The 27,116-nt window shown below is 37.1% G+C and overlaps 3 protein-coding genes across 3 annotated transcripts; 2 read left to right on the top strand and 1 right to left on the bottom strand.

Annotated features, from left to right (window-relative positions):
• Positions 1-723: 723 nt before the first annotated feature.
• Positions 724-10,883, top strand: tdrd6a (tudor domain containing 6a). Its single transcript, XM_073852768.1, has 15 exons — positions 724-6,076; positions 6,182-6,306; positions 6,424-6,504; positions 6,580-6,610; positions 7,378-7,427; positions 7,519-7,573; positions 7,746-7,798; positions 7,894-7,948; positions 9,153-9,184; positions 9,285-9,348; positions 9,445-9,512; positions 9,625-9,664; positions 9,756-9,823; positions 10,537-10,591; positions 10,702-10,883. The coding sequence occupies exons 1-15, from the start codon at positions 724-726 to the stop codon at positions 10,881-10,883; spliced, it is 6,312 nt and encodes a 2,103-aa protein (XP_073708869.1).
• A 583-nt stretch (positions 10,884-11,466) lies between these two features.
• On the bottom strand, positions 11,467-18,748 carry pla2g7 (phospholipase A2, group VII (platelet-activating factor acetylhydrolase, plasma)). Its single transcript, XM_073816760.1, has 11 exons — positions 18,498-18,748; positions 17,935-18,080; positions 17,707-17,857; positions 17,461-17,554; positions 17,297-17,365; positions 16,447-16,618; positions 16,086-16,199; positions 15,917-16,008; positions 15,343-15,513; positions 15,109-15,257; positions 11,467-12,420 (listed from the first exon to the last, which is right to left on the bottom strand). Exons 1-11 carry the CDS (start codon positions 18,568-18,570, stop codon positions 12,320-12,322), a joined length of 1,332 nt encoding a protein of 443 aa, XP_073672861.1. The 5' UTR covers positions 18,571-18,748; the 3' UTR covers positions 11,467-12,319.
• Positions 18,749-21,026: 2,278 nt separating this feature from the next.
• Positions 21,027-27,012, top strand: mep1a.1 (meprin A, alpha (PABA peptide hydrolase), tandem duplicate 1). The gene is made up of 14 exons (XM_073817031.1): positions 21,027-21,114; positions 21,240-21,264; positions 21,354-21,395; positions 21,499-21,539; positions 22,206-22,281; positions 22,386-22,503; positions 22,651-22,826; positions 22,916-23,137; positions 23,233-23,370; positions 23,456-23,671; positions 25,371-25,835; positions 25,921-26,094; positions 26,179-26,241; positions 26,854-27,012. The coding sequence occupies exons 1-13, from the start codon at positions 21,028-21,030 to the stop codon at positions 26,226-26,228; spliced, it is 1,830 nt and encodes a 609-aa protein (XP_073673132.1). The 5' UTR covers position 21,027; the 3' UTR covers positions 26,229-26,241; positions 26,854-27,012.
• Positions 27,013-27,116: the final 104 nt, after the last annotated feature.

Consider the following 27,116-nt stretch of genomic DNA (forward strand, 5'->3'; position numbering starts at 1 on the left):
TCAGAAATCTTTCTAATATTCTGATTTGCTGCTCAAGAAACATTATTATTATTGTTATTATTATGCTGAAAACAGCTGAGTAGAATAGTTTTCAGGTTCCTTTGATGAATAGAAAGTTTAGAAGAACAGTGTTTATCTGAAATAGAAATCTTTTGTAACGTAATGTCTTTATCATTACTTTTGATTTTTTTTTTTTTAATTTTAAAAAATTGCTAAATAAGTGTTTCACCCACCCCCCAAAAAAGTATACTGACTCTAAGCTTTTGAATATAATGTACCAAAAGCTTTTTAATTACATTTTAAAATGTATTCAAATAGAAAGAAGTTCTTTCTAAAAGTAAAAATATTTCACAATATTACTTTTTTTGCTGTATTTTGAATCAAATAAATACAGGCTTGGTGAGAAGAGAATTCTTTAAAAAAAACATTAAAAGTCTTACTGTTAAAAACTTTTGACTGGTGGTGTAATTTGCCTAAAATTTTGACATTGGGTGTTTTTTTTTTTTTTTCTTAGATATTTTCCTGTCTAGTGTTGTACCCAAAAACACACACACACACAAAAAAAATGTATAATTTGGTTGGAAAAAGTGTCAATGTGTATTTACAAAAGAAAAAAAACAAACATGTAGACCCTGATTATGGACAAGTATTACTTTTTCTTTTTACCTTCCCCTCTCTTTCTAGATACACCTAGACAACCGAAGGTGACAGAAAAGAATCACAATGTGTTCTATTCCGGGACTTCCATCAACGGGTTCAAATGTACCTGTACTCATTACCAGAGTACACCTGAACCCAGCATGTGTGCTGGTAGAGTTTTGGGGGAATTTTGATCAAGATCGAAAGTTTGCTTATCAGCAATTGAAAAAGGAGATTCAATACCCCAGAGAGGGTTTTTGTGAAACAGATGGAAACCCTGGTGACTTGTGCCTCGTCCGAGTGTATGAAACATGGTACAGAGCACGTATAGTGACCAGAGACACTGATGAGTACAGCGTGTTTTTAATCGATGAAGGCAGAACGCTCTGTGCCACTGTAAACACTTTAGCATGGGGCAAAAGTGACTTTTTCTATCTTCCCCCTGAAGTTGAATTCTGCGTTCTTGCCAATGTCCTGCCGCTGTCCCCTGAAAACAAATGGTCAGCAATGGCCTTGGAGTTCATGAAGACCTTCTGTGGTCGAAGAGTCAATGCCACTGTCCAAGATGTTCTTGTGCCTCACCGAACATTCCTACTTGACATTCCATGCCTGTCCAGACAGATGTTTGAAATGGGCTTTGCAAAGAAGTTGTACAGTGATCAGTTCAAGGAGTTTGTTTCCAGATCTTTGCAGGCCAGCAGAGGAACTGGAGAACCTCAGAGAATTTCTTCCATTAGGACCAAACCAGTTGAGATCATTGAGCAAATAGAGAAGCAGCAGGCCTACATGTACCCAGAGCTGCAAACCGATACTGTTGAGACTGTTGTGATCACGGAAGTAACAAGTCCATTTCGCATATTCTGTCAGCTTAAGGTTTTCTCTCAGGAGCTGAAGAAGTTAACAGAACAGATAACTCAGCATTACGAGGGAAGAGTTGGATGCAATTTTGCAAGACCTGAGAATTTAGGCAGCCCGTGTGCATCAAGAGGAAATGATGGCAAGTGGTATCGTTCTGTGCTGCAGCAGGTCATGTCTGCCAACAATGTGGTTGAGATTTTGCAGGTGGATTATGGGAAGAAACAATTTGTACAAGTTGAGAATGTCCGACCACTCGCCCCTGAGTTCTTCAGGATGCCTGTCGTAACGTACGTGTGCTCCCTTCATGGAATAGCCGACAGAGGTATTGGTTGGACAGTCTCTCAGATCGATTACCTGAAATCTCTCCTGCTCAACCGCACAGTGATCGCCAAGTTTCAGTATCAAAGCCTTTCTGAAGGTGTCCACTATGTCACGCTTTATGGAGAGGAGAACACAAACATCAACAAGTTGTTTGAACTGAAACAGAAATGTTCAATGGTTTCTGATATGACCCTTACAGACTTTGCTGTTCAGAAGAGCCCATCATCTCAGAAGAGCAAGATTCTGGAAACAACCAAGACCACACACATTGATGAAACCTACTCGGACCTTAAAGGGAACAAGCCAGTCTTTTTCACTGAAAGTCTCACACCTAATACTTCACATTTGGCTGTTGTACAGCACGTTGAGAGCCCTGGAAAGTTTTGGGTTCAAACTCAGCAATACGCTGATGAATTCAATCAACTAATGAATGGCCTTGGAAATCTATACAGTGATCCAGCCAGCACTGAAGGATTGGTAAGAAAGCCTGTTGTTGGTCTCCTCTGTGCAGCTAAAGCCCAAGATGGTGTGTTCTATAGAGCGGCTATTTATAAGGTAATTGAGAAGAAAGCAGAAGTTTACTTCCTCGACTATGGCAACACAGAACTTGTTGATTGTTTCAACCTCCGACAGTTGCCTCTGAGATTTCAGCAGCTTCCAGCTGTGGCAGTAAAGTGCTCCCTCTATGGCATTAAATCCAAACTGAACCATTGGGAAGAGAGGGCTACGTTGTTCTTTTCGAGACTCGTCGAAGACAGAGTAATTGATTTGCATGTACAAGACAAGCACCAAGACACTCACATAGTCCAGTTAGTGGATCCGAGTTTAGATGGAGAAAACGATGTGAGCAAGTTATTGTGCAATGCAGATTTTGCAGACAGCGAAAAGAGCTTTGTGGAAAATTCAGCGACAAGATCTGGAGTTTTCTTGACAGAAGCACGGCCTCAAACTCCTTCCGGTTCTTCTGCCTTAACGGACAGTACATCTGCTTTCAAGGAATACTTGTTTCCCATTGGAAGTTCTCTGGAGGTAACTGTCTCCTACATTGAGAGTCCAAATGACTTCTGGTGTCAAAAAGCCAGAAATGCAGCATGCTTAGAAGTGCTAATGCAAGACATTCAGCGTTTCTATTCTCATAGCGAATTCCAGCCACCTTTGGAAGCTGCTTGCGTTGCCCGTCATCCTGAAACTGGGATATGGTACAGAGCCCTGGTCATTCAAAAGCACCAAACGCCTCATGTTGATGTCTTGTTCGTCGACTACGGGCAGACAAAGAAGGTTGCTGTTGAAGATCTTCGAAAGATCACTTCGGCCTTCTTGAGGATGAAAGGACAAGCCTTTCGATGTAGTTTGTACAACCTGATCCAACCAGTTTCCCACTCCGCTTTAGACTGGAGCCCTGAAGCCACATTGCAGTTTCAAGAGTTTGTTAACACTGCAGCGTCCATGAATGTGCCCTTAAAATGCACCATATTTGCTGTCATGTATGACTCCCAGAAGGTTGTGTTCAATGTGGTAGACTTGGAGACCCCTTTCCAAAGCATTTGCAATCTCCTTGTCCAAAGACGTCTAGCTGACCGTGCACCCTCTAAGAAAGCTCCTCTTCCACCCTTTCGCCTGGACACATACTATTACTCCACACATGGAGTCAAGACTGGTTGTGAAGAGAAAGTGAGTGTCACCTGTGTGAAAAGTGTCACTCAGTTCTATTGCCATCTTGCCAGGAATTCAGAGGAGATTGAGAAACTTTCGAGCAAGGTCAACTCCCTATGCCATCAGCTAGAGGCAACCAAGTGTCCTCAGACCTTTGGAACAGTTTGCTTTGCAAAATACACAGATGGACTTTGGTACAGAGGCCAAATAAAGTCTACAAAACCATCAGTTGTGGTCAATTTTGTGGATTACGGTGACACCTTGGAAGTTAATAAATCAGACTTGCTGCCAGTTCCAATTGAAGCAGGAGAGATCATGTCCGTCCCAGTGCAGGCAATTGAATGCGGGCTGTCAGATATGCCTGAAGATGTGCCATGTGAAGTAGGAAACTGGTTTCGGAATTATGCTGACAGTCATTGTTTCACTGCTTTGATCGTGGCAAAAGACCCAAGTGGAAGGCTTTTGGTGGAACTTTATGAGGGAAAAACTCAAGTGAATGCACTGATCAGACAGAAGTTTCACAATGAAATCTGTAGAAATGAGCCAAGCACATTCAAAGGATATAGTTCAAAGAACAGAAGTGCACAAAGTGGGGCAACCCATATGAAGGAAAGCTCCAGTGGTCTAAAACGAGATTTCATGGATCCAGTTCCACTATCCCGTGAAAGTTGTGTGGCACAACAAGGTAATGCTGAATCAAAACAGCTACGGGGAAAGTGGGGATTCCAAACAAATGGTGGGCTTGAACCAGAAAGAGATTTTGGGACATTGCGCAATTTCCAGAAACAGCAAGAACCACAAAGGAAGTCCAATGATAGAGCTGATGTGCGTCGCCCTTGTCTATCTGACAAAACTGATGCTGTTAAGCCCAAGTCCCAGGCTGCTCTTAACGAATCAGCGCTCCCAGTGAAAGTCATAAAACCAGGTCTAGAAGCTGAGGTGTTCATCTCTCATTGCAATAGCCCTTGTAGCTTCTTTGTTCAGTTTGCAACTGATGAGGATGACATTTATTCACTTGTGGAGAAGTTGAATGTTGACCAATCAAGGTGCGCAAACATCGACCTCAGTGATATTCGTGAAGGAGACTTGGTTTGTGCAATGTTCCCTGAAGATAAGTCTTGGTACCGTGCAGCAGTGAGGAAAAACATTGGCGATACAATCGACGTCGAATTTGTTGACTTCGGAAACACGGCTACAATTCCTGCCTCAAAAATATGTTGCCTCAATCAATCATTTGCTTCGCTTCCTAGGTACAGCATCCACTGCTCTGTACATAAACTGAATGTTGAGGATGGGGACCAAGAACTTGCACCCAACTTCAAACGAGTAATTGAACAAAACATTGAAAAGGTCATGTGCACATTTGTGAAAATGTCAGGGAACGTTTGGGAAGTGAAACTTGATGTTAATGGTGTAGTGCTGGGATCCACCCTCAGCGATGATGCTACATCAGCAGCTGAGCTTACGACCACAGGTGTCAAGCAGACATCTGAAATCAAGGTCTGCACCTATTACAAGAACCCTGACATATCAGCTGGTCAGCTGATCACTGGATACACTTCATTCATAAAAAGTCCCCAGCTCTTCTGGTGCCAGTATGCAGCATCGGACAAACTTCAAGAGATTTCGGATGCGTTACAGAGTGCTGGCAATGCATCAAAAAAAACTTTGAGTGAGGAATCTCTGCCAGTTGGAAGTGCTTGCATTGCTCTTTTCACTGAGGATAATTTGTGGTATCGAGCTAAAGTTACATCTAGGGACCTTGACACACTCTCCATTACCTTTGTTGACTATGGAAATGAAGCAAAAGTCAGTATCGGTGACGTTAAAGCACTTCCACCCGAGCTATCGGATGTGCCCCCTCAGGCATTTGACTGCCAGCTTGACGGTTTTGATCTTTCCGAGGGTTTCTGGGCTGAAAAAGCAGATGATGCTTTCTTTGAGCTAGCTAATGACAAGCTGTTAAATATCACCATTAAGAAAATGGGGAACTCTGAAATGCCAAACCTCGTCAAGCTGGATTGCAACGGTGCTGTTATCAATGATGCTATGAGAAGCTTTTGGAAAAGTCAAAGTTCTGAAACTCCATCTGTTGAACTCCTAAGTGGAGCAAATCTGATATCTGACGATGCCTCTGTGGCTACTGACTCAGTAGTTATACATGATTCATACACTGACCATGTTGACAATGAAACCTGCGCATCAGTTCTCGAGGTGGAAAATTCTGAACAAGAGCAGCTTGATTTACTTACAAGTACGAAAGTTGGAAATGAAGCACAGGATGACGCACTCGAGATGATTACTGAAGATGATGCCTCGCCTGATACAGCGAGTATAGTGCCCTCTGATGCACAAGAGGACCTTGAAACCATATGTGTCATTGAAGATGATTCAGTCTCAGCAAGTCCATCAGACACAAACCAGCATGCTTTTGCTGAAGAGGCAGACCCAACACCTGTTGCTGTAGTTTTGCCGCAGCACTCTGAGGGAGCTACACCTAGTGTTACCTCAGAGAATATAGATAGCTTCTTGATGAATAACACAGATTCTCAATTACGCATTGTTGAGAGACCAGAGTCACCATCGTCTGAGATCATTCAATCAGGTAAGCCTGAATGTGACTTACATTTTGTAGTAGAACATTTAGAGCTGGAGTGTTGACTGACAGAGATCTACCTTCTTTTCTCTAATTTTTTCACATTTTTTAAAGACTTGGGCTTTTTAAGGCGAGCAACAGAGAAGAAGCCTGCTGGGTCAGAATGTGTGATATGGTCTCGTGTAAGAAGAAACTGGTGCAGAGCAAGAGTTTTAAAAAGCTCAGAAGATGCTGCATTGGTGTGTATTTATTTCTCTTCTCATTCACACTTTTTTTAAGAGCTGCCTTTGTTGTTTATCTGGTAAAGAAACCTGCTTTTGTTTTGTCTAACTTAACACTTGTTTTTTTTTTTTTAGGTGTTGCTTGTGGAATATGATTCTGAGGTGGTAGTAGATCCTCTCAACATCTTTGAAATTCTGCCAGACAAGCCATTGCAGGTGTGTAGTGTAATGCTGAATGTATTTTTGTTTATAATCAAACCATTTTTTACTCATCCAGTGTTTTAATTGTAGGCTTCCTGCATTGAAGCTGCAGTTCCAAGTGGTAAGTATTATATTTTTTTAGATACAAAGTTCACTTTTACATGGTGTTAGCATATAAATGTCTTAACAGTGTGTGGACACAACCACCCTACAATGATAGAAATCTATTCACTCCTTGTTTTTAATCCCCCCCAAAATCTAAACGGTCTAAATTAAGCTGTTTTGATTTTCTGAGCAGTATGATGTCATATTTCTCAGGCCCTGCCCACGACCGTTGATGGACTTCTTGTATTAGCATTTTTTCACCCCAGACATTTGTACGTTGTCTGCTATTTTCTCTGCTTGTGATTGGATATAAAAATTAACATCTTTCTCACGACGTCAGAGCTGCTGAAGATGCAGGTTTTTTTTTTTTGGTCTTTTTTTTTTTTTTTGCACCTCCAAATACACAAAAAAAACAGAAGAGAGGGGTGGGGTGAGCAGTAGCTCATTATCATTTAAAGAGACCTGCACCAAAACAGGTCACTGTGAGCAGAGCTGTTTTTGACAAGGTAAAAAGGGTGCTGTTTTATTACCGTTGGACTAATGTTATCCAAAGTATGTTGACAGTATGAAGACCCTAAAGAATCACACCACTTCCACACAACTTGTGGAAAATGGGCATCCGATACAATACTACTCATTGTAATTTTTCTCTACAAATGCCTTAATGCAAAAAAATAATAGTAATTAGCCTTAGAATGTTAGTTTTTTTTTCTTTGTTTCTGATAACTTTTTTTATCTGAAATAAACCATTTAAGATCCTTAAATATATCAAACGTTTTGTAGATGAAGTAACCAAGGAGAAACATACTGCAGTGAAGAATGGCCATTCAAAGGTAAATGGATGTTTAACTGTGGTAAGTAGAATGTTTACAGCAGTTGGGCATAGAATAATGTTCTATTCAATTCTATCTCTGATTACATCAGGCGGAAGATTCAGAATATTCCACTGTTGTCACTTCAGAGTCTGAGGAACCAAATGGTAAGTGTTTGTATACATTTAGAAAGTTACTGCATCACATACTCTTAGGGTAGAAAAAATGTTTTATACATGCTTTATACACATTAAAATATACTATGGTGTTATTAAATAATGGCGAAGTAGTATGTAAATAATTGAAAAATGTTCAAAATTGCATTTTTAATATGTCAAGGTGAAGAAACAGCCATTGATCAAATGGATCCAGGTGATGAACCTGCAGACCAGGTACAGTGTGATGCTGTTGTACCAATCAAAAGCAAATACAGTTGATTGATAATACTTGGATAGCCTGTGGCGCCTCAACATGTGTTCACTTGCAGCTTCAAGCCACGGGATGTGTGTCTTGCTCCATAATTTTGGTTGAAGATTCTGAGGGTAAGTGAGGTCCCAATACTTTTAATAAGTAAGTAAATCAACAAAGCTCAATTTCAAATAGTGCGTAGTACACCTGCTCTTCGAATGTACTATTTGTAATGTATAATGTCTGTTTGTGTGAAATAACAATTTTAAATCTATTAAATCTGCATTTGAATGAATATTTAATTTAGATAGAATGAAATATCAAGTTTACATAAAGTCTTTGCATGCGTAATATGCGGTTGTCTAATTCATTTACCACGTTTACATGCACATCATCTTTCAAACAAAACTGAAGTGTGTAATTCCATCAGAGTTATACAAACAAGCAAATGTCCTGATTTGACCTCAATGCAAATGACAGGGCTGTTTTTTTTTCTTTTCTTTTTTTTGTAATGGAAGATGCATCAGGGAAAAGTGCACAAGTGGATGATCTTGTTCAAGTACTGAGTGTAAGTACACACATTGAGATGTAAGACTGTTGAGATGACTTTTATTTGACTGATGACTGATAATTTACTTACCCCAATGTCATCCAAGATGTTCAAGTCTTTAAGGTTTTTAAGGAAAACATTCCAGGATTTTTCTCCATATAATGGACATCAATAGGAGCCAAGGTCTAAATTGCAGCTTCAAAGGGCTCTACACAATCCCAGCTGAGGAATAAGGGTCTTATTTAGCGAAATGATTTTTTTTTCTCTCTCTCTTCAGAAAATGAACAGTTTATAAACTTTTTAACCACAAGTGCTCGTCTTGCACTAGCTTTGCGATGCGTGGCTTCATGCGTTATGTAATCATGTTAGAAAGTGTTCTTCGTCTGTGTACTTCAATTCAAAAAGGTGCGGTAAAACCAAAACCTCCATCTCATTTTGTCCTCCAACTTCAAAATCAAATCACATTGTTTTACCTTCTTTGTAAAGCGCATTTGTCTATTTGCATGTTCGCTCTGTAAACACTGGGCCGGTACTTTCGCTGAAGTGACTACATAATAGTAAGGTCAGGCTGGTCCAAGACAAGCATTTGTGGTTAAAGTATGTTTTTTTTTTTTTATCGTTTTAATCAAATGATCCTTATTCCTCGGCTGGGATCATGTAGAGCCATTTGAATCTGCATTGAAACTGCAGTTTGGACCTTCAACCCATTGGCCACCATTGAAGTCCACTATATGGAGAAAAATCCTGGAATGTTTTTTATCAAAACCGTCATTTCTTTGCAACTGAAGACAAAGACATGAACATCGTGGATCAAATGTGGGTGAGTAAGTTAACAGGATTTTTTTTTTTTAATTTTCTGGAAGTGAACTTATCCTTAAATCATATTAACCCACTCATCTTCAATTTTTTTTGTACCTCAGCCTGAACCGGTAGAAATCAATGAGCCCCAAGAGGATTTAAACACCTCAGCTGGAGAGCAAAGAGGTTACACTTCATACTTTAATGAGCTCTAATAAACTTTATTAAAGAGTAGTTGACACTGGTTTTTCTTGTAATCTGTAAAATGTGACCGTTTAGAAGATGCTGCCCAGATCACTACCGGTGTGGATTTACTGATGGATTTCCTTGATGTGCCTCTCCATGATAAGGTGTTTTGTCTTTTCTCTCTCTCTTATCTTGAGTGAAGACCAACACTACCCAGTGGCTAAAGATATACATTCCTCTCATATCATGTTTTTGCAAATGCAGGATGCGTGTGAGACTGAACTTCGAACAGATGACTTGCTTGAGGAGTTCAATAGTGTGTTTAGTTTGCATTCCCTATTCAATCTTTCAATTTTAAACAAATACAGAATCGATGTTCAGCATCTGTTTGTATTTTTCTTTCACAGACGTTACTGAAGATCTTATTGTTCTTACTAGTGATGGAACGGAGTCTGACACGGCATCTGATGGCACGGTATTATAAGCTTATTGTTATTTATTTGATTCATTAAAGTAGTTCACTTTCGGAACAAAAAATTACAGATAATGTACTCACCCCCTTGTCATCCAAGATGTTCATGTTTCTCTTTCTTCAGTCGTAAAGAAATGTTTTTTGAGGAAAACATTTCCGTATTTCTCTGCATATAATGGACTTCTATGGTGCCTCCAAGTTTGAACTTCCAAAATGCAGTTTAAATGCAGCTTCAAAGGACTCTACATGATCCCAGACAAAGAAGAAGGGTCTTATCTAGCAAAACGATCGGTTATTTTCTAAAAACACTTACAATTTTTATACTTTTTAATCTCTACACAGAGTACACACAGAGCTAGACAAGACAAGCATTTGAGGTTAAAAAGTATATAAATTGTAATTTTTTATTTAAGAAAATAACCGATTGTTTTGCTAGAATAAGACCCTTCTTTCCTCGGCTGTAATGGTTTAGAGCCGTTTGAAGCTGCAGTTTGTAAGTTCCAGCTCAGGGGCACCATAGAAGTCCATTATATGGAGGGAAATCCTGAAATGTTTTCCTCAAAAAACATTTCCTTATGACCTGAAGAAAGACAGACATGAACATCTTGGATGACAAGGGTGTGAGTACATTATCTGTACATTTTTGTTCTGAAAGTGAACTACTCCTTTAACCACAAACATGTCATGTATTTATATTCTTTATTTTGACTACTCAGCTTCAGGGAGATGCAGTGGCTAAGGAAATTTATACTGATGCTGAAGAATCTTCATGTAAGTCATTTAAGTGTAAGTATATTTGGAAGAATCACTAACAGTTTCAGTTTTTATTAGAAATATTAATTTCTGGTTAAAGTGAGAACTGATGGCAGTGTGATTCACAGGCATACAAGAAAAGTCAGATGCATCTGATTGCACCAGCGCAGAGGATTCACGTGTCACTCATCTGACCCTGAAGGTTGAGGACGCATCTGACGATGACGTCATTTTTGTTGGTGTTTTGCAAGAATCCGAGGCAGAAGTATATGAGCCGGAGAGTGAAAATGAAAAACACAAACTTGACTAATGTAAACACTGTAAACCTCTCAGGAGCTGGTTGATGTGTCCTAAGAGGCAAGTTTATGTAATGTGCTTTTTTTTGTTGGTTTGGTTTTGTTTTGTTCACATTTGTTGCCAACAGCTTGATGTATTAAGTGGTTTTGTCTACCTAATACCATAAACAGTATAATAGCAACAGTAAGCACTTCTGCTTGTTCATAGAGTAGAGCTTTAATTTAGTTTTCTTCTTTCATTACTGTTCAGTTATTTCTTATTGCAGATGAAGGCTGTTATGTTTGTTTTTCAGTTATTACACAGCCTTTTTTTTGTATTCCTTATTGCATTTTGAAACAATGTTTCTAAATTATACTTCATGCAGGGAGTCTGTTGTTTGTTCAGATGCTCTTACATGTTTACATTTGTGGTGAAAAAGCAATTTGTTGTATTATGTGACATTTTCTTTAATAAATATGCAACCTTTGTGTATAGCAATGTTGGATGAACATTTCTTAATAGTATACTTTTCAGACTTTTTGTATGTGGAAAAAAAAACAAATACCAAAGGTGAGATTGTTTATTAAACAAAGTCTCATATACATAAAAAACTTGTGCATTGTTGTGGCTTTACTGGAAACAATATATATTGAAACCCACAGAATAGTTAATTTTTTTTTACTGATGATTAGTAGTGTAAAAACTGATTGCCTTACAAATCAGAAAATCACAGGTTCTAGTTACAGATTTAGAGAAAACATTACTTTTTACTTTCCATGTGTTAAAATCACTTGGGTGAAACAAGGAAGCTATGATAAATATGCTTCACAGTACGGTATTTGATTTGAAAATGGTTGCTAACTGTCCCCTTTACATCAGTCACAGAATTCATTAAAATCATTGCATTGATATAAAAACCCACTTTATATAACTGTAAAAACATTAAGGCACAAAGGACGGTGAAGTGTTAAAAGTTAAAGTCTATTGCACTGTCTGTTTTGCAAAAATGTGGCTGGTACCTTTCATAAGTCATTCTGCATAGAATGTAGTTTTGCCATGTTTATCAAAAATACTAAATGTAATTTACATCAGATCACCGTCTGTGATCTCAAACTCAATTCCTGGAGGACCATAGCTCTGCACACTTTTACTCCAACCCTAATCAAACACTCCTAATCAAGATCTTTAGGATTACTAGAAACTCTAAGCAGGTGTGAGTTGGAGCTGGCGGAGCTAAATTCTGCAGAGCTGCAGCCCTCCAAGAGTTGACTTTGAGACCTCTAATCCATAGTGCAAATTCAATCGTACTCATACACAGCAGTCAAAATTTAGTCTCCTTTATGAAATTTCAAAAATAGATTTTGCATCATGATAGACTGGCCCTTCCTCAAACATGTAGCGTTCTGGCTCTATTTGTTACATATGCATTTTCAAGATTGTACTGATTCAGGTCACATTCAGGTTACTCGATTAAATAGATGACTGTGGTATAACAATATTGGTTCCAGGAATCAAGTTGTCATCTTTTCCCTCAATTAAAGGATCCCACTGATTAAAGTCTCTGTCCATATCTGGGGATTAAAGAGATATGTTAGATATTGCAAACAAGCAAGTATACAGTATTACATACAGTACTGATGTATTTTAGGGGGGATATTTTATTGCAATAATTGTCAAAAACAAAAAAAACGAATATTGTGAAATTTATTAGAATTTTAAATAACTTGTTTTCCCATGTATTTTAAAATGTTATTTTTTCTGTGATGCAATGCTGAATTTTCCAGCCATTACTCAAGTCTTTAGTGTCACATGAGCCTTCAGACATCATTTTAATATGCTGATTTGGTGCTTAAGAAACACTTACTATAAGTGTTGAAAACGCTTGTGTTGTGCTGCCTAATATTTTTTTTTTTTTTTGGAATTTTTTGTGGATTTTTTCATGATTCTTTGATAAAGGTCTAAATGAACTATTTATTTGAACCGATTTTTTTAGTAACATTGTAAATGTCTTTAACTGTTAGTGAATTAGATGCTTGCTTTCTTGAATAATTTCTAGACAAAAAATCAGACCGCAATCTTTTAAAAGGTAACATGGCAGCAGTTTCCACCACTGAATAAAACATTTTAAAAAAGCTAATTGTGACTTTTTCTCTCACAATTCTAACTTTTTTTCCTCAGAATTGAGTTATAAAATAAAATCAAGTCAGACCATTTTTTGCTCCGAATTTCACGTTTATATCTCGCAATTGTGAGATAAGTCAGAATTGTGAGATACAAACACGCAATTCTAAAAAACAACACTCATAATTGAGTTTATATCACTCAATTCTGATGGAAAAAGTCAGAATTGTGGGTTTATATCATGCATTTCTAAGTAAAAAGTATACACATATACATATATATACACATCATGCTATAAACTTGAAACAAAGAGGAAAAACACAATTTGTATTTTGTAATAAACCTGACAGAATATGAAAGCTGAGCTGTGTTATATTAAAAGCAACAAAGCACAAAATTATTGTGATTACTTGTAAATAGAAGGCGTTGAATATCATTTCTAATAATTTATTGTACTATACCGTGAATAAAACAGCTTGTGAACAGTCACTTATATACCTCAGAAAATTTGTTAACGAGCTTGAGTCCACTTCAACCTTTAGAATGCTTTATTGTTGTTTTTAAGTAAATACATGTGAGGAATGAAAGTTTGGATGCCATGCAGAGTAGGTGAAATTTTCACAAAGAAAACAGTAGGGGTGGGAACTTTTCGGTACCTCACAACTCGATTAAAGTAGATTCTTGGGGTCATGATTTGATGAAAAATCAATTCATGATTTTTCGATTTTCAAACACGATTCACAATTCTTTTGTGCACACTGGATATCAAACGCCCCAGTAATTTTAATACAAAAACACACCAGTCTACAGTGTGGCTAATAATCAATGTTTCCTATTAACTATTAACTTCCTAATTAATCAAAAATATTTTACACTTCCTATTAGGGATGTGTCAGAATCTTACCATATTCCTTTCTGCAAATAGGACTCATGTACTAAGAAACCGCTAAATACGAGATGGGAGTAAAAATATATTTCACTGCTTTCTCTTGCAATTATATCGTTGGATAATTATACTGTATATAAATTGCGGTCATCGGGGAGCCTTTATTAATATGCAGGGCATTGAAAATACATTTGAATGTGCGTCTGCATTTTACTTTCACTTTCAAGATTCGCAATCACACAGAGCGACAGTAGGCCTGTTTACCACATATTTTACAAGATTAGATATTTGTCAGTGGTGCACAGGATCTGCAAATCGTTCGCCATCATCTTATCATCGCCATCTCTCCTTACTCCGTTTACGTGGTAAGTGAAGTATATATTATGTACTCTAATGTAACAGGCAATTGACAGCACGTGGCTAACCATGTCCGTCTAGTGGCTCCGTAGTGCCTTTCCGATTACGGATTCACTAGTCGGGCACATAATATTCTTCCAAACACTTGCCCTTGCTGAAAATGGGCCAGAATGTATTTGTTTTTCCTTCTCTATTGCTGTTGCTGTTTTTTTCTGACAACATAATACTATTATTATTATTATTATATTAACTAGAACATTTTTTGAAATTTGTGAATCGATGCGAATCGCTTAAATTAATTTTTCCCTCACCCCTAGAAAACAGTATAGTTTAATTAAACTAATGTCTCGTAATTGAAAAGACGAATGATTCACATGAATACAGCGATCTGTTCTGCTGCATTAAAGAGTGTGAAAAACACACTGTTGCAAGACACATTGTTTGTATTTCTTGTAAAACTGACAGATTTTGAAATCTAAGACTTTGTTTTATATTAAAAGTACCAAAAGCACAAAGCTTATTGCTATTACTGGGTGGCTGGCGCACTAAAATAAGCCTAATGATTGCATTTGAAGATGCGAAATATTATTTCCAAGCATACTTTCCCGACGAGTACAACACATGGTATGATTTCCGCTAATAATCTGGGCCATTTGCATGCGCAGGCTATACTTTTAAATATTTTAACTTTTATTGCTACGATTTAATTGTAATTTTGACCTTATTCTTTAAACAATTTGACTTTATTCTCGAAACATTACAACTTTATTTTCATTATCATAAATTCTTTTAATTTTTAGGTAGTAATACATATTCAAATAAAACAATAATTTTAAAAGGAAAAGTGAGCTGGAGCATGCAAACCCATTCATACTGAAAAGGGTAAATAACTCACTTAAGTGGCGTTGAAGAAAAGCCAAAGTTGCTTTGTTGGAAAGATCCAAGGCTATGTGTGGATCGATCTCTCCTTTCAGCTTCATGAGCCTTCCAAGCCAGTTCCCAGTAAGAAATGTGAAATCTGGAAAGCTCTGATGAACCGTCCCTCTGTCAAAACACAGTACAGCACAATTGAATAAAGCACATTTTTCAGATTGAATACAACTACACTAAAAAAATTTGAATTACTGACTTGATTGTTATCATTTTTCGAAGAAAGATGGCAGAATCCAGCTTCTTCATACGGATGATATTCCCAATCCACTGGAATTTTTCAGAGTTAATAAAAAAGATTGGCTGCTTCACTCCTGGGAAGATCTCCTCGTCCAGAGGAAACATCCAGGTATCCAGTGCAACACCACACCTAGAAAGCAACATTGATGCAAAGTTGATTATTTTGTGTATGAATCTCTTCTTGAAAACTACATGGCACTACCGACATGCTACTGTAATTAGTTTACGAAGTAAATGTGTTTTTCTTGGCTAGATTAATTTGTTCCTAAAAGAAAATCACCTCTGCAATTCAATGCTAATGTTTTCTTCTTAAATTATTCTTGCCATTTAGAGTGCATGAAAAGATAAAAAAAAAACAGGAAATTTGCAGAGGTTTCACAGACATCAGCATGAAGGATAAAATAAAGGCCAACCACACTAACTGAAAAAGCTGTTTCTCAGACAGCATGATAAAAGTTTATCTACCCACAAGATCTTGTAACACATAGCCTGTCGTAATATGTATAGGACATGCTAGTCAGCTCAAAACATACTTGAATTTGACATCCTTGCACAAACTTTCGATCACAGTCGCACCTCCAAAGGAATGTCCCATAATTGCTATTCTACACAAGTCCATGGAGTTCTGAAATTCAGGAAGACTAATTGAGTTAGTCAGTTTAATCTCAAACTAATTGAGTTTAAACGAATTGTAATATTCACCTCCATTGTTGAGAAATCAAAGTCACACTGTAAGACGTTCTCCACAGACTTTCCTGAATTGATGTCAAAGAGAAGATCCAAGGCTCTGATGCATTCATCTGCTCTTTGCTTTACCTGAAACATAAAGAAAATTTGGATCCCTTTTCACAGAAAATGAAACACAGACAGTTCCTTCAAAGGTGCATTAGCAAAGAAATTATGCACAAAAAATGTAGAGGTAATTGTATTGTCACTAACACTTTTCAATGCAAAACAACACACAACACAAAAATGTTTGGCTGCAAATATCATAAAAGCTCCTGCAAATAGAAAGACTATGTTTTTGGTATCAGATGAGTAATGAGTAAGGTGATTTTCTCACTTGCTTGTTTCTTAGAGGAAACTCGTTCTCGCCTGGTTTCAATGGCCTGTAGTACATCCAAACTTCCTCCAGATTATCAGACACAGGCTTGGCTATGTCACATGATGGATGCTTTTTTGTTCCTGGCTCAGTATTTTCTTTGAAGTAAAAAGTTGCAGAGGCAGATTCATCCCTGAAATTAAAAAGACAGTTTAGTGAATGAGAAATACACCAGGCAAAATACAACACACACCTAGTGATTCTCAGTCATAGGTTTCATTAAATGAAACATTCATTTCGTAACCATAAGGTGATCTTGGGATTTTGAACAAGAGTGAGGATAATTAATGTTTAATGTTTTCTAGTATATGGATCCCTTTTACAGACTGTGATGACGCATTTTTAATTGGTACCAAAGTTTTTATTAGTGCTGTCAAAATTAGCATGCTAACACAGGATTTAACGGTACCCGGAAATGTGAAAATGTTCCATAGTAATTACTGTAGTTTTTAAAATTGGTTACCTTATTACTTATAAACTTATTAGTTGCAACACTATGAAGTATTTCCATTGTCCCATTTTGATGTTTAAACCTGAAAGGCAGTGTTTAACCAATTCTGCTGTCCTGTTACGTGTCAGTTTAACAGTAAACACTGTTAAGAATGTGATGACCTAGTTCATACTATTGTTTGCATTCTTCTCACACACTTTGACTATTACAACATACAAAACCTTTCACCGGCGCAGGTCAAGGAGAGCAGTTGTAATCATGTCAGTGTGCGGTTAGTGGCTATCTCTTATCTCAACATACTGGTCCAGTTGCAAAGACAAAAAGCCTTTACAGCTAATAAATTCCACTGAAAGCAGGCACCTGTGCTCCACGGCTGCAACAATGAAGCCCTGTGAGGCCAGTTCAACACATATGGCTGAATACAACGTCCTGGAAGTACAACACACAAAAACGCAGTGGCATTATAAAACACTGAATCAAAGATTGAGATCATGTTTGTGCCTGAATTTTCAAAGCAGCCACACCTGAAAGCTCCCAGCCCATGAGAGAAAATAATAACAGGATATTTGCCATCCGGTTTAAACGACGCATTCCAGGCAGCTGGGATTTTACAAGACCCTAATGCAAACAAACACACATAAATGTCGATAGCATGACAACACTGGAAACCAATGTTTAACCACATCTCGAAGTGACAGATACGCTGAGGAAGTGGCATGGTTGACTGACATTTTCAAAGGGCACAGCACTCAATAAACATAAATGCTTACCAAAGAGGTAGTTGAAAATTTTTTCACTCAGTGTTCTGTTAATCTTCATAAAGTCTGCGAGGCCGTTGAAATACTCCCTGCACGGGACCCAGTCTGGCAGATGAGGATTCTCGGATGCTTGGCACGGATAGTAGAGTCTCAAGAATGTACCCTTAAAAAAAATACAAATACATTTTGTAAACCTGCTGCTTTTCAAATTAAGCATACACAATTAAAATGCACACTTACATGGACTGTGTGGCCCACCATCAAGTCTGTGCATCCCACTTGGTGGGGTCCTTTTCCTGGTGGGATACTCAAAGTGTTGTTGTGCCCGCTTGAATTACCCATTGTGAATACAACCAACCACTTCCACTTAGGAACAAACTTTAAACCTGAAAAACAAGATAACCACACTGGTTATGACGTTATGACATTTTCAAACAAGTTTGTCGAGTCTCTGACAACTTCTAGTTTACTTCATGCTTGTTAATAACCACATTTTGGTTTATTAGTCATATGGATAATGCCTATTAGAGAAGTAGCTCATCATGTGAGCTCACTGTGCTTTTCAGTGTAATAATGAATCCCAGTATAAATATATAACAGTATAAATAGAAGTTAACAATGGCTTGACAATAAGAAAAATATGCAAAAACTATGAAAATCAGTAACGAGATAGGAAGTCAATAGCGAAACCAGTAACAACTAACGTTAACTGTTAACGCTGCCAAGTTGTTTACTGTTAGCATACTAGCCACTGCTATGGCAAAGTGTCAAACAGCTTTTAACATTAATTTTTCATGACTTACCCGACGTTGACTTTGACCATTCATAAATTCTCTTGACCAGAGTCAGTTGACCGAGTCTGCCGACAAAATACATAAACGTTAGCAGGGCAACATAGAGTCTCAACTGAAGTCGCCGCTGAGCAGGCGGAGCCTCATCCTATCCGCGACTCGACACATGTATGTCAACTGTCACAGATCCTAATGAATTTGGATCAGTGGGGAAAATGTGTTGATGTCACAAAAAGTGTTTTTGAACAAATCTTTTAAGTGAGTGACTCGTCGAAAGAACGATTCACATTGAAATGGCACGCCTGCTGTCTTGCCTTTATTGACGGACTGCAACACGAGCCAATAGCATTCGAGTGCGGGCTGCGTGAAGCAGCATTTCATTTGTTGGACTTACTGAAGGAACACGCCCCCTTCACTGAACAAATCAGTTCATCTTCTTTAGGGTCAAAAAGCATGTTGTTCGCTCAGTGACTCATCACGCGAGTCGTTTTTGTGCAGAACGATAAAAGAAAGTGGACTTTTAGCAGATTCGTAGAACGATTTGAACATTTTTATAAAGGACTTTATAATAAAGGACTTTAATTTGGTCCCGGTTTTGAAAGACTCTTTGTGTCGTAATGATTCAGTCCATCGGGGCAAGTGAACTAATCTGAATGATTCAAAAGATTCGTGTCCATTTCTAGTAATTGTACAGTTAATTCTCATATTGTATTTATAAAAAAATCAGGTAAATCAATAGCAACTACATTTTTAACAATATTTCAAATTTAATTTATGAGATTTGTTGTATTTTGGATCCAATTTTTCTTCGTAAAAGACAAAAAGTTGATCAAACTGATTTCAAAGTTAAAGATTCATTAGTTTAAACCTACATTAAACCAAAAACAATCATAACATCTTAGTTGATAATTCAGTAGCCTATACTTTATTTTTGACAAAACATCCCATGTTTCGGGAGTGACAGCACATTTTCAGTAGTGACGCTAATGCTTTGGTAGCGACCACATCACATTACAGAATTTTAACTTACAAACCAAAACACTACTAAAACATACAAAAAAAGTACTAAAATTTTGTTTATTTCCCCCAAATATGAGGATTATGTTTGCTTTTGTCACTACCGAAATAATGATGACATGTTTCAGTCGTAACTGTTTCATTAGAGACAATTTTATGGGATAACACCCCCCAAAAAACAGAATTTTTAATACTTTTGGATCTAGCTCAAAGATGATCAGCACATGGTGAGCTAGCACAGATCTGAACAGTGGTACACATATAAAAACTAAATGTTATGGAATAACTCCCAAAAACCTGTGGTTAATTGCAGAAAAAAAGATTGGTAGTGGCGCTCCTTAAAGTTTCAATGGTTTTCAGAATTTTTAACAAATTTACCTCAAAATAATGGGGCCTGTCTACTCACACCTTGTGGCTATGAGAGAGGGGGCACACTAATTAAAAAGATACTTTTAAAAACAACAATGGAAAAAAATTCAAATATCATTTTCATATGTTTAATAAGAAATTTAGGTGTTAGCGTTTGGGACAGCAACCTCCCAATTGAAAGTACCCAATAAATTATGATTTTAAATCTTATTAAGCTTACCAATATTTTAAATATTATTGTGGGTTTCAAGAGATAATAGAATAATGCTTTTTAAATGTGTTTTTTGTTCTGGGACAGCAGTTTGCACCAATTCTGTAGAATTGTAAAAAATATTTAAAAATGGTTTTCTGTAGTGTGTTTTGGGACATATTCCATTAGGATTTAGTGGCTTTAACAAATCCCCAATAGAAGGTGACCAATTACCAGTAGAAACCCACAGGGTCCATTACAGTTTTCATTAAAATCAATGCAAGTCTCATTATAACCAGTTCAACCATTAAGCCTACAAATTCTTTGATGGTGCCTATTGTTTTGTTTTTTTAAGGGGGGACCTCAGTCCAGAAGATGGCGGCAATGCAGCTCGTTTTCAAAACTGCGGTTAAGGCTAGATGGAATACAGCTGCGGATACTGGCCATGTGTACATCAATATTGCGTAATTCTTGTCATTCTGAACAACAACTACTGTATTTGCACTGTTGTAAAGAGTTTTAGGGTTGGTAGATGTAGACACAACCACGACTGCCAATAAAAACCACAGAAGAAGAAAAGCTACTGTATGTGTTAATTGAATGCATTAAAATACACCAATTTTGCTTTTAAAAGTGTTGTCTTGCCAAAGTTCTATCGCAATTTTACCTCCGATTTGGCTAGCATCTACTTTTAGCACTTTTTTAAAAAGTCCAGTTCTTTTTGTTTTCATTTAGTACATCTTAATTAGAAATATTTACTACAATAAGGGTTGCTTGAGTTGTTATTTAAAATGGTGGACTGCACTGAGTTGCATAAGCTCTGTAAACAGCACATAATTACTAACACTGCATTATGGGAGACACGTGTTTCTTGGGCTATAAAAATACTGTCAGAAGTAAGACTTCAAAACCATCACTCCAATAAACATGGTCAAAGGTTAAAGTTCTCTTTATATCATTTAAGCAATGACAATTTCTTATACCCCACATATTGTCAGGATGCTTTTACCGAAGCTGCTCATCTTTACAGTGCTGGCTGCAGCACTTCATGCTGTGAGTGAATGATTTTCTGTATTTATAATTTAACCTTGATGATATGATACTTACATAGGCTTTGGTCCCTATTAAATGCTATCTCTAAATGCGTTTAACTCTATTCCTCCCTACATGACTTTCAGATTCCAGTTTCAACTCGTATTCATGGTAAGATTTATTATTTTAATCAATTACTGTAAATAATACATTGTTATTCAATTGATCTAAACAGTTATATAACACTTTTTCTTCTACAGAGGTTGAAGATGAACCCAATTTTAACCCTTTCATCAATCTTGGTAATCTAAATCAACTTTTATATTTTACATTACAAAACAAAGTTCATTTTTATGCAAATTCATTATCACACCACTATAATGTATATTTTAACTTGTTTGTCAGGAGCAAAAACCCAGCTGATTGAGGGAGACATTGCTATACCTGTAAGTGCACAATCAATGTTATATATACAGATGAAGTCAAAAGTTTACATACACCTTACAGAAACTGCAAAATGTTAACTATTTTACCAAAATAAGAGGGACCATACAAAATGCATGTAAGTTTTTTTTTTTTAAATACTGACCTAAATAAGATATTTCACATAAAATACATTTACATATAGTACACAAGAGAAAATAATAGTCAAATTTATAAAATTGACCCCGTTCAAAAGTTTACGTATGCTTGATTCTAAATACTGCTGTTACCTGAATGATCCACAGCTACGTTCTTTTTTGTTTTGTTTTGTGATACTTGTTCATGAGTCCCTTGTTTGTCCTGAACAGTTAAACTGCCCGCTGTTCTTCTGAAAAATCCTTCGGGTCCCACAAATTATTTGGTTTTTCTGCATTCAACTATTTTTTTTTTTTTTTTTTTTGTGGACTAAATGTAAACGTACTTTATATGAAATATCTTAGTCAGGTCAGTACTAACTTAAAAATAACATGCATTTTGTATGATCCCTCTTATTTTGATAAAATAATTCACATTTTGCAGATTCTGCAAGGTGTGTGTAAACATTTTTTTGCATGTGCTGAAATCTTCCTATGTACCAGTATCTGTTGTTGATTTTAAAAATGTCTATTAAAATGTATGTCTTTTTACAGCCTGGTCGCGTTGGTCTTATTGACAAAATGTACAGATGGAAGTTCCCTATTCCATACATTCTGTCTGACAGCCTAGGTGATTTTCAATTACTTACAAAATCAAGTAGAAAAACAAAAAAACTGACACATTTGTATTTTTATTATGATGAATTTCTTTATGGATATTTTCTTATTACACAGACCTTAATGCAAAAGGTGCTATTCATCAGGCATTTGAAATGTACCGTCTGAAGTCCTGTGTTGATTTTAAACCCTATGAGGGCGAGAAGACATACATCAAATTTGAAAAGAGAGACGGGTATGTGTGAAGCCAGACATTGCAAAAACTATTTATGTTATAGCACCAGCATATTAAGTATGAGCATAATCAGTTTATTAGACAACACCTATCTATTATAATAAAACAATAAAAGTCATACTAATAGGACTTTGGAATTGCCTGCAGGTGCTGGTCTTATGTTGGCGATCTACAGAATGGGCAGGTGCTTTCTCTGGGGCCTGGTTGTGACCACAAGGCCGTGATTGAGCATGAACTGCTGCATGCTCTGGGCTTTTACCATACGCAGTCTCGCCAGGACCGAGATGACTATGTGAAGATATGGCTAGATCAGGTCACTGAAGGTTTGTTTGTTGTCATTTGCTAAATTGTTTAATATTCATTACTGAATCTTGGATGTGTCTTTCATATATTACATAATTTTATTTTCTAGGCATGGAGCACAACTTCAACAAATACGATGATAGTTTTGTCACAGATCTAAATACTCCATATGACTACGAATCTGTCATGCATTATCGTCCATTTGCTTTCAACAAAGACCCTAATATTCCTACCATCACCACCAACATCCCAGAGTTCTTCAACATCATAGGGCAATATCTGGACTTTAGTGAGATGGATGTTGTTAGACTGAATCGAATGTACAACTGCTGTAAGTTAATAGTATTATTATGGTGTACATTTCTGAATATAACTATAAGTTTATGAATATACACACTTATTTATTTATTTTCGGTTTTTCTTCAGCCTCTTCTCTTACCTTGCTGGACCAATGTGCTTTTGAAAACATAAACATTTGTGGGATGATACAGAGTTCGACTGATGATGCTGATTGGGTCCATCTTAAAAGCTCAGAGGATCACACACTCAGTGGACAATGCAGAGGTTACAGAACTCAATCTCCTGAAATGAAGTTTTTCCAAGTGACTACAGTTTGACAAATGTAACATTTTTGCTATGTGATTTTTAGGTTTAGGATATACTATGCACTTTGACACCTCCACTGGAAATGCAGAGCAATCTGCTCTCCTCGAGTCCCGCATCCTGTATCCTAAGAGGAAGACACAATGCCTCCAGTTTTTCTACAAAATGACAGGGAGTACAATGGATAGGCTAGTAATTTGGTCCAAGACGGATGATGGAACAGGAACCGTGCGTACATTAAAGAAACTGCAAACAATCTGGGGTAATTGTTTCCTTTTTGAACTACTAGTAGCCTACACTCTTAAAAAATAAGGGTTCTTTATTGGCATCTGTGGTCCATGAAGAACCTTTAACATCCATGGAACTTTCACATTGGTTCTTTATAGTGAAAAAACAAAGATTCTTTAAAGGTCCACTGAAGTGCTTTGAATATGCATATGATCTACTCTGTGCTATCATGTGTCTGGACCGGAGCAGGCTGTGTGCGCGCTGCGGCAGTTTGAATCCAGACTTCATTTGCACCTATGGAAAGCATATTTACACTGACATCCCCTATATAGTGCACTATGTGCCATTTACCATACAGAAAAAAAAAATTCTGTGAACAAGTGACTGATTTCAACCGCAGCTTCAGCGTCTAGTGCAGGGGTGAGACACTTCGGATTCTAGACAGTATTTGATTGGACAGAAAGTTTGATGAGAAGCTGAAGTGCAGGGTGATGTCATCAAAATCGTAGATCCATATTGGTGGCAGTTAGAGACTAAGTTAAATGCTTATATCGTGTAAATGCGAATTTTGTCATTGTTTTGGAGCACACTATCTTATAGATAAAGAGTAGTTCACTTCCAGAACAAAAATTTACAGATAAAACTGTTGTCATCCAAGATGTTCATGCCTTTCTTTCTTCAGTCAAAAAGAAATTTTTTTTGAGAAAAACTTTTTAGGAATGATCTCTATATAGTGGACTTCAATGGTGCCTGTGAGTTTGAACATCCAAAACTGCAGTTTCAATGCAGCTTCAAAAGGCTCTAAACGATCACAGTCGAGGAATAAGAGTCTTATCTAGCGAAACGATCGGTCACTTACTAAAACACATGCGTACTCTGTGTAATCCGGGTCAATTAGGGTAGGTCGAAAAACTCACATTTTCTCCTTCAACTTCAAAATTGTCCTACATCGCTGTTTTACCTTTTTTGGTAAAATGTGTTAAACCTTCTTTGCATGTTCACTTTGTAAATACTGGGTGGGTAATTCTGCAGCAATGTAGGACGATTTTAAAGTTGGAGGAGAAAATGAGATGGGAGTTTTTCGGCATACCCTAACTGTCATGAACCGGATTACACAGAGTATGCATGCACATGGCAGAGCTAGACAAGACGAGCATTTAAGGTATAAAAATATAGAAATTTAAATTTTGTTTTTTAGAAAATGACTGATCGTTTCACTGGATAAGACCCTTATTCCTCAGCTGGGATCATTTAAAGCCTTTTGAAGCTGCACTGAAACTGCATTTTGAACGTTCAAACTTGCAGGCACCATTGAAGTGCACTATATGGAAATAATTCCTGAAATGTTTTCCTCAAAAAACATAATTTCTTTACAACTGAAGAAAGAAAAACATAAACATCTTGGATGACAACGTAGTGAGTACATTATCTGTAAATTTTTAGAAGTGAACTACTCCTTTATGGCTAATATATTCATACTGAAATCCAAAAAACTTTAAAACGTTTTTCCACTGAAGTTGCATCTACAATTCCCTGCTGAATAGTGGGTACTACAATTAGTTTGAATAAAATGGTAAGCCATCTAAATATTTTTGCCAACTGTTTTATGAATACTATGAATTGGGACATGCTACTTAGGTTCAACCACTGTTTTATTATCCCTTATATTATCCCTTATGTAATCGTTTATCTTAAAGTGAATTTTGTGATAACGAAAGGTTTTCTTCTCCCAGCTGATGACGACAAAACATGGAAGATTGCTCATGTGCCTTTGCAAATAGGGGCAAAATTCCGCTATGCCTTTCAGGCAGTAAGAGGAGACCCCGCTAAATCCGAAGGAGGTATATTTATCGATGACATCAGTCTGACAGAGACACTTTGCCCTGCCGCTGTCTGGCGCATCCAGAATTTCTCGAGAATCCTGGAAACAGCAGACTACAACACTGTGCTGAACAGCCCTCGCTTCTACAGCCCTGAGGGTTACGGTTTTGGCGTTCAAGTACGACCACTGTCTGGTTACTCTGATTACACGGGCGAATACACTGGTTTATACTTCCATCTGGCTAGTGGTGACAATGACATCGTCATGCAGTGGCCTGCTGTGAACCGCCAGGCCACCATAGTGGTGATGGACCAGGATCCAGACATAAAGCTGAGGATGTCCTCTGCTCGGAGCCTCACCACTGACATGAGCACAGGTATGTCCTTAAAGTTACAATGACTTGTATTGTGACTAAAATGTGAGTTAAAAAATAACACATTCTTTGTCTTCCTGTTTTCTAGTCGATGGAGGCAAACTAATATGGGACAATCCAAGAAATGTTGGGACCTTTGACCCAAGTTGCGAGTGTTATCGAGGAGATTCAGTGGGATGGAGAACTTTCATAAAACACTATGATTTACGCAGACGAAATTACCTGAAAAACGATGACCTTATTATCTTTATTGACTTTGAGGGTACGTTACACTGACTGACACATTCTGTCTTCGACATTAATACTGTTATTGTCTAATGGTTTGTTTTTATGTGTCTCTTTGAAGACTTGACAAGCCTGATAAACAGTGAAGTTCCGGTTGCGCCAAAGGTTTGAGGCCAATAAATCTGTAAGTGTGCTCAGTTATGGTAAATATAGCAGTTTTATTGGTTAAAAGTGATAACTCACAATTAATTACTTACCCTCATGTGGTTCCAAACCGCTAAGACCTTCGTTTATCTTCGCAACACAAATTAAGATCATTTTGATGAAATCCGAGAGCTTTCTGATTCTGCACAGACAGCAGTGAAACTGACACATTCAAGGCCTAGAAGAAAGGTAGTAAGAACATTGTTAAAACAGTCCATGTGACATCAGTGGATCAACCGTAATATAATAAAGCTACAAGAATACTTTTTGTGCGAAGAAAACAAAAATACCAGCTTTATTCAACAATTTATTTTCTTTTGTGTCAGTCTATAACACGTACACAAGAGTATCATGGCAACTGAAAAAATATCGTAATATCTTAATTTGTGTTCTGAAGATGAAGGTATTACAGGTTTGGAACGGCATGAGGGTGAGTAATTCAAGATAGAATTTTAATTTTTGGGTGAACTATCCCTTTAACTACCACACCTTTTGATCTACCAATAACTAATTAGAAAATATCACTTGTTTGATAAATGTCATGCAGTGTGATACATTTATGAGAGAATTTACTATTTATCTCTTGAAACAGGTGTCAGATTCTGAAAAGTCTGAAGAGAGGAAGCTGTGTGCACTGTGTGGGAACGTCTTTTAAAACATTTTTAAAATGGAAGTATGTCATAGTGCTATAAAACTGTCTTTGATATACTTAATCTGTTTGTAAACGTTCTCAATAAAGTCTTGAATTACACTCTTTTGCCAAATTGTCATTTTAATGCAGTGAATAGTTATGTTTTGTTGCATATTGCACTGGCATCTGAAGAGATACACCTACATGCAGTTGAACCTTGAGGT

This window comes from Garra rufa, chromosome 13 (genome assembly GCF_049309525.1).
Source record: "Garra rufa chromosome 13, GarRuf1.0, whole genome shotgun sequence".
In the NCBI taxonomy this organism is placed as follows: Eukaryota; Metazoa; Chordata; class Actinopteri; order Cypriniformes; family Cyprinidae; genus Garra; species Garra rufa.

What these genes read in the sequence shown, in the direction of transcription:
- pla2g7 (XM_073816760.1), bottom strand. Translation starts at nt 18,570, where the DNA reads ATGTATTTTGTCGGCAGACTCGGTCAACTGACTCTGGTCAAGAGAATT. An exon ending in TGGTGGGCCACACAGTCCAT is followed by an intron (nt 17,858 to 17,934) that starts GTAAGTGTGCAT and finishes ATTTTTTTTAAG; the next exon opens with GGTACATTCTTGAGACTCTA. An exon ending in CGAAAAATGATAACAATCAA is followed by an intron (nt 15,258 to 15,342) that starts GTCAGTAATTCA and finishes GTGTTTTGACAG; the next exon opens with AGGGACGGTTCATCAGAGCT.
- tdrd6a (XM_073852768.1), top strand. Translation starts at nt 724, where the DNA reads ATGTGTTCTATTCCGGGACTTCCATCAACGGGTTCAAATGTACCTGTA. An exon ending in TGAAGCTGCAGTTCCAAGTG is followed by an intron (nt 6,611 to 7,377) that starts GTAAGTATTATA and finishes AACGTTTTGTAG; the next exon opens with ATGAAGTAACCAAGGAGAAA. An exon ending in ACACGGCATCTGATGGCACG is followed by an intron (nt 9,824 to 10,536) that starts GTATTATAAGCT and finishes TTGACTACTCAG; the next exon opens with CTTCAGGGAGATGCAGTGGC.
- mep1a.1 (XM_073817031.1), top strand. Translation starts at nt 21,028, where the DNA reads ATGACAATTTCTTATACCCCACATATTGTCAGGATGCTTTTACCGAAG. An exon ending in ACTCAGTGGACAATGCAGAG is followed by an intron (nt 23,371 to 23,455) that starts GTTACAGAACTC and finishes TGTGATTTTTAG; the next exon opens with GTTTAGGATATACTATGCAC. An exon ending in TATCTTTATTGACTTTGAGG is followed by an intron (nt 26,095 to 26,178) that starts GTACGTTACACT and finishes GTCTCTTTGAAG; the next exon opens with ACTTGACAAGCCTGATAAAC.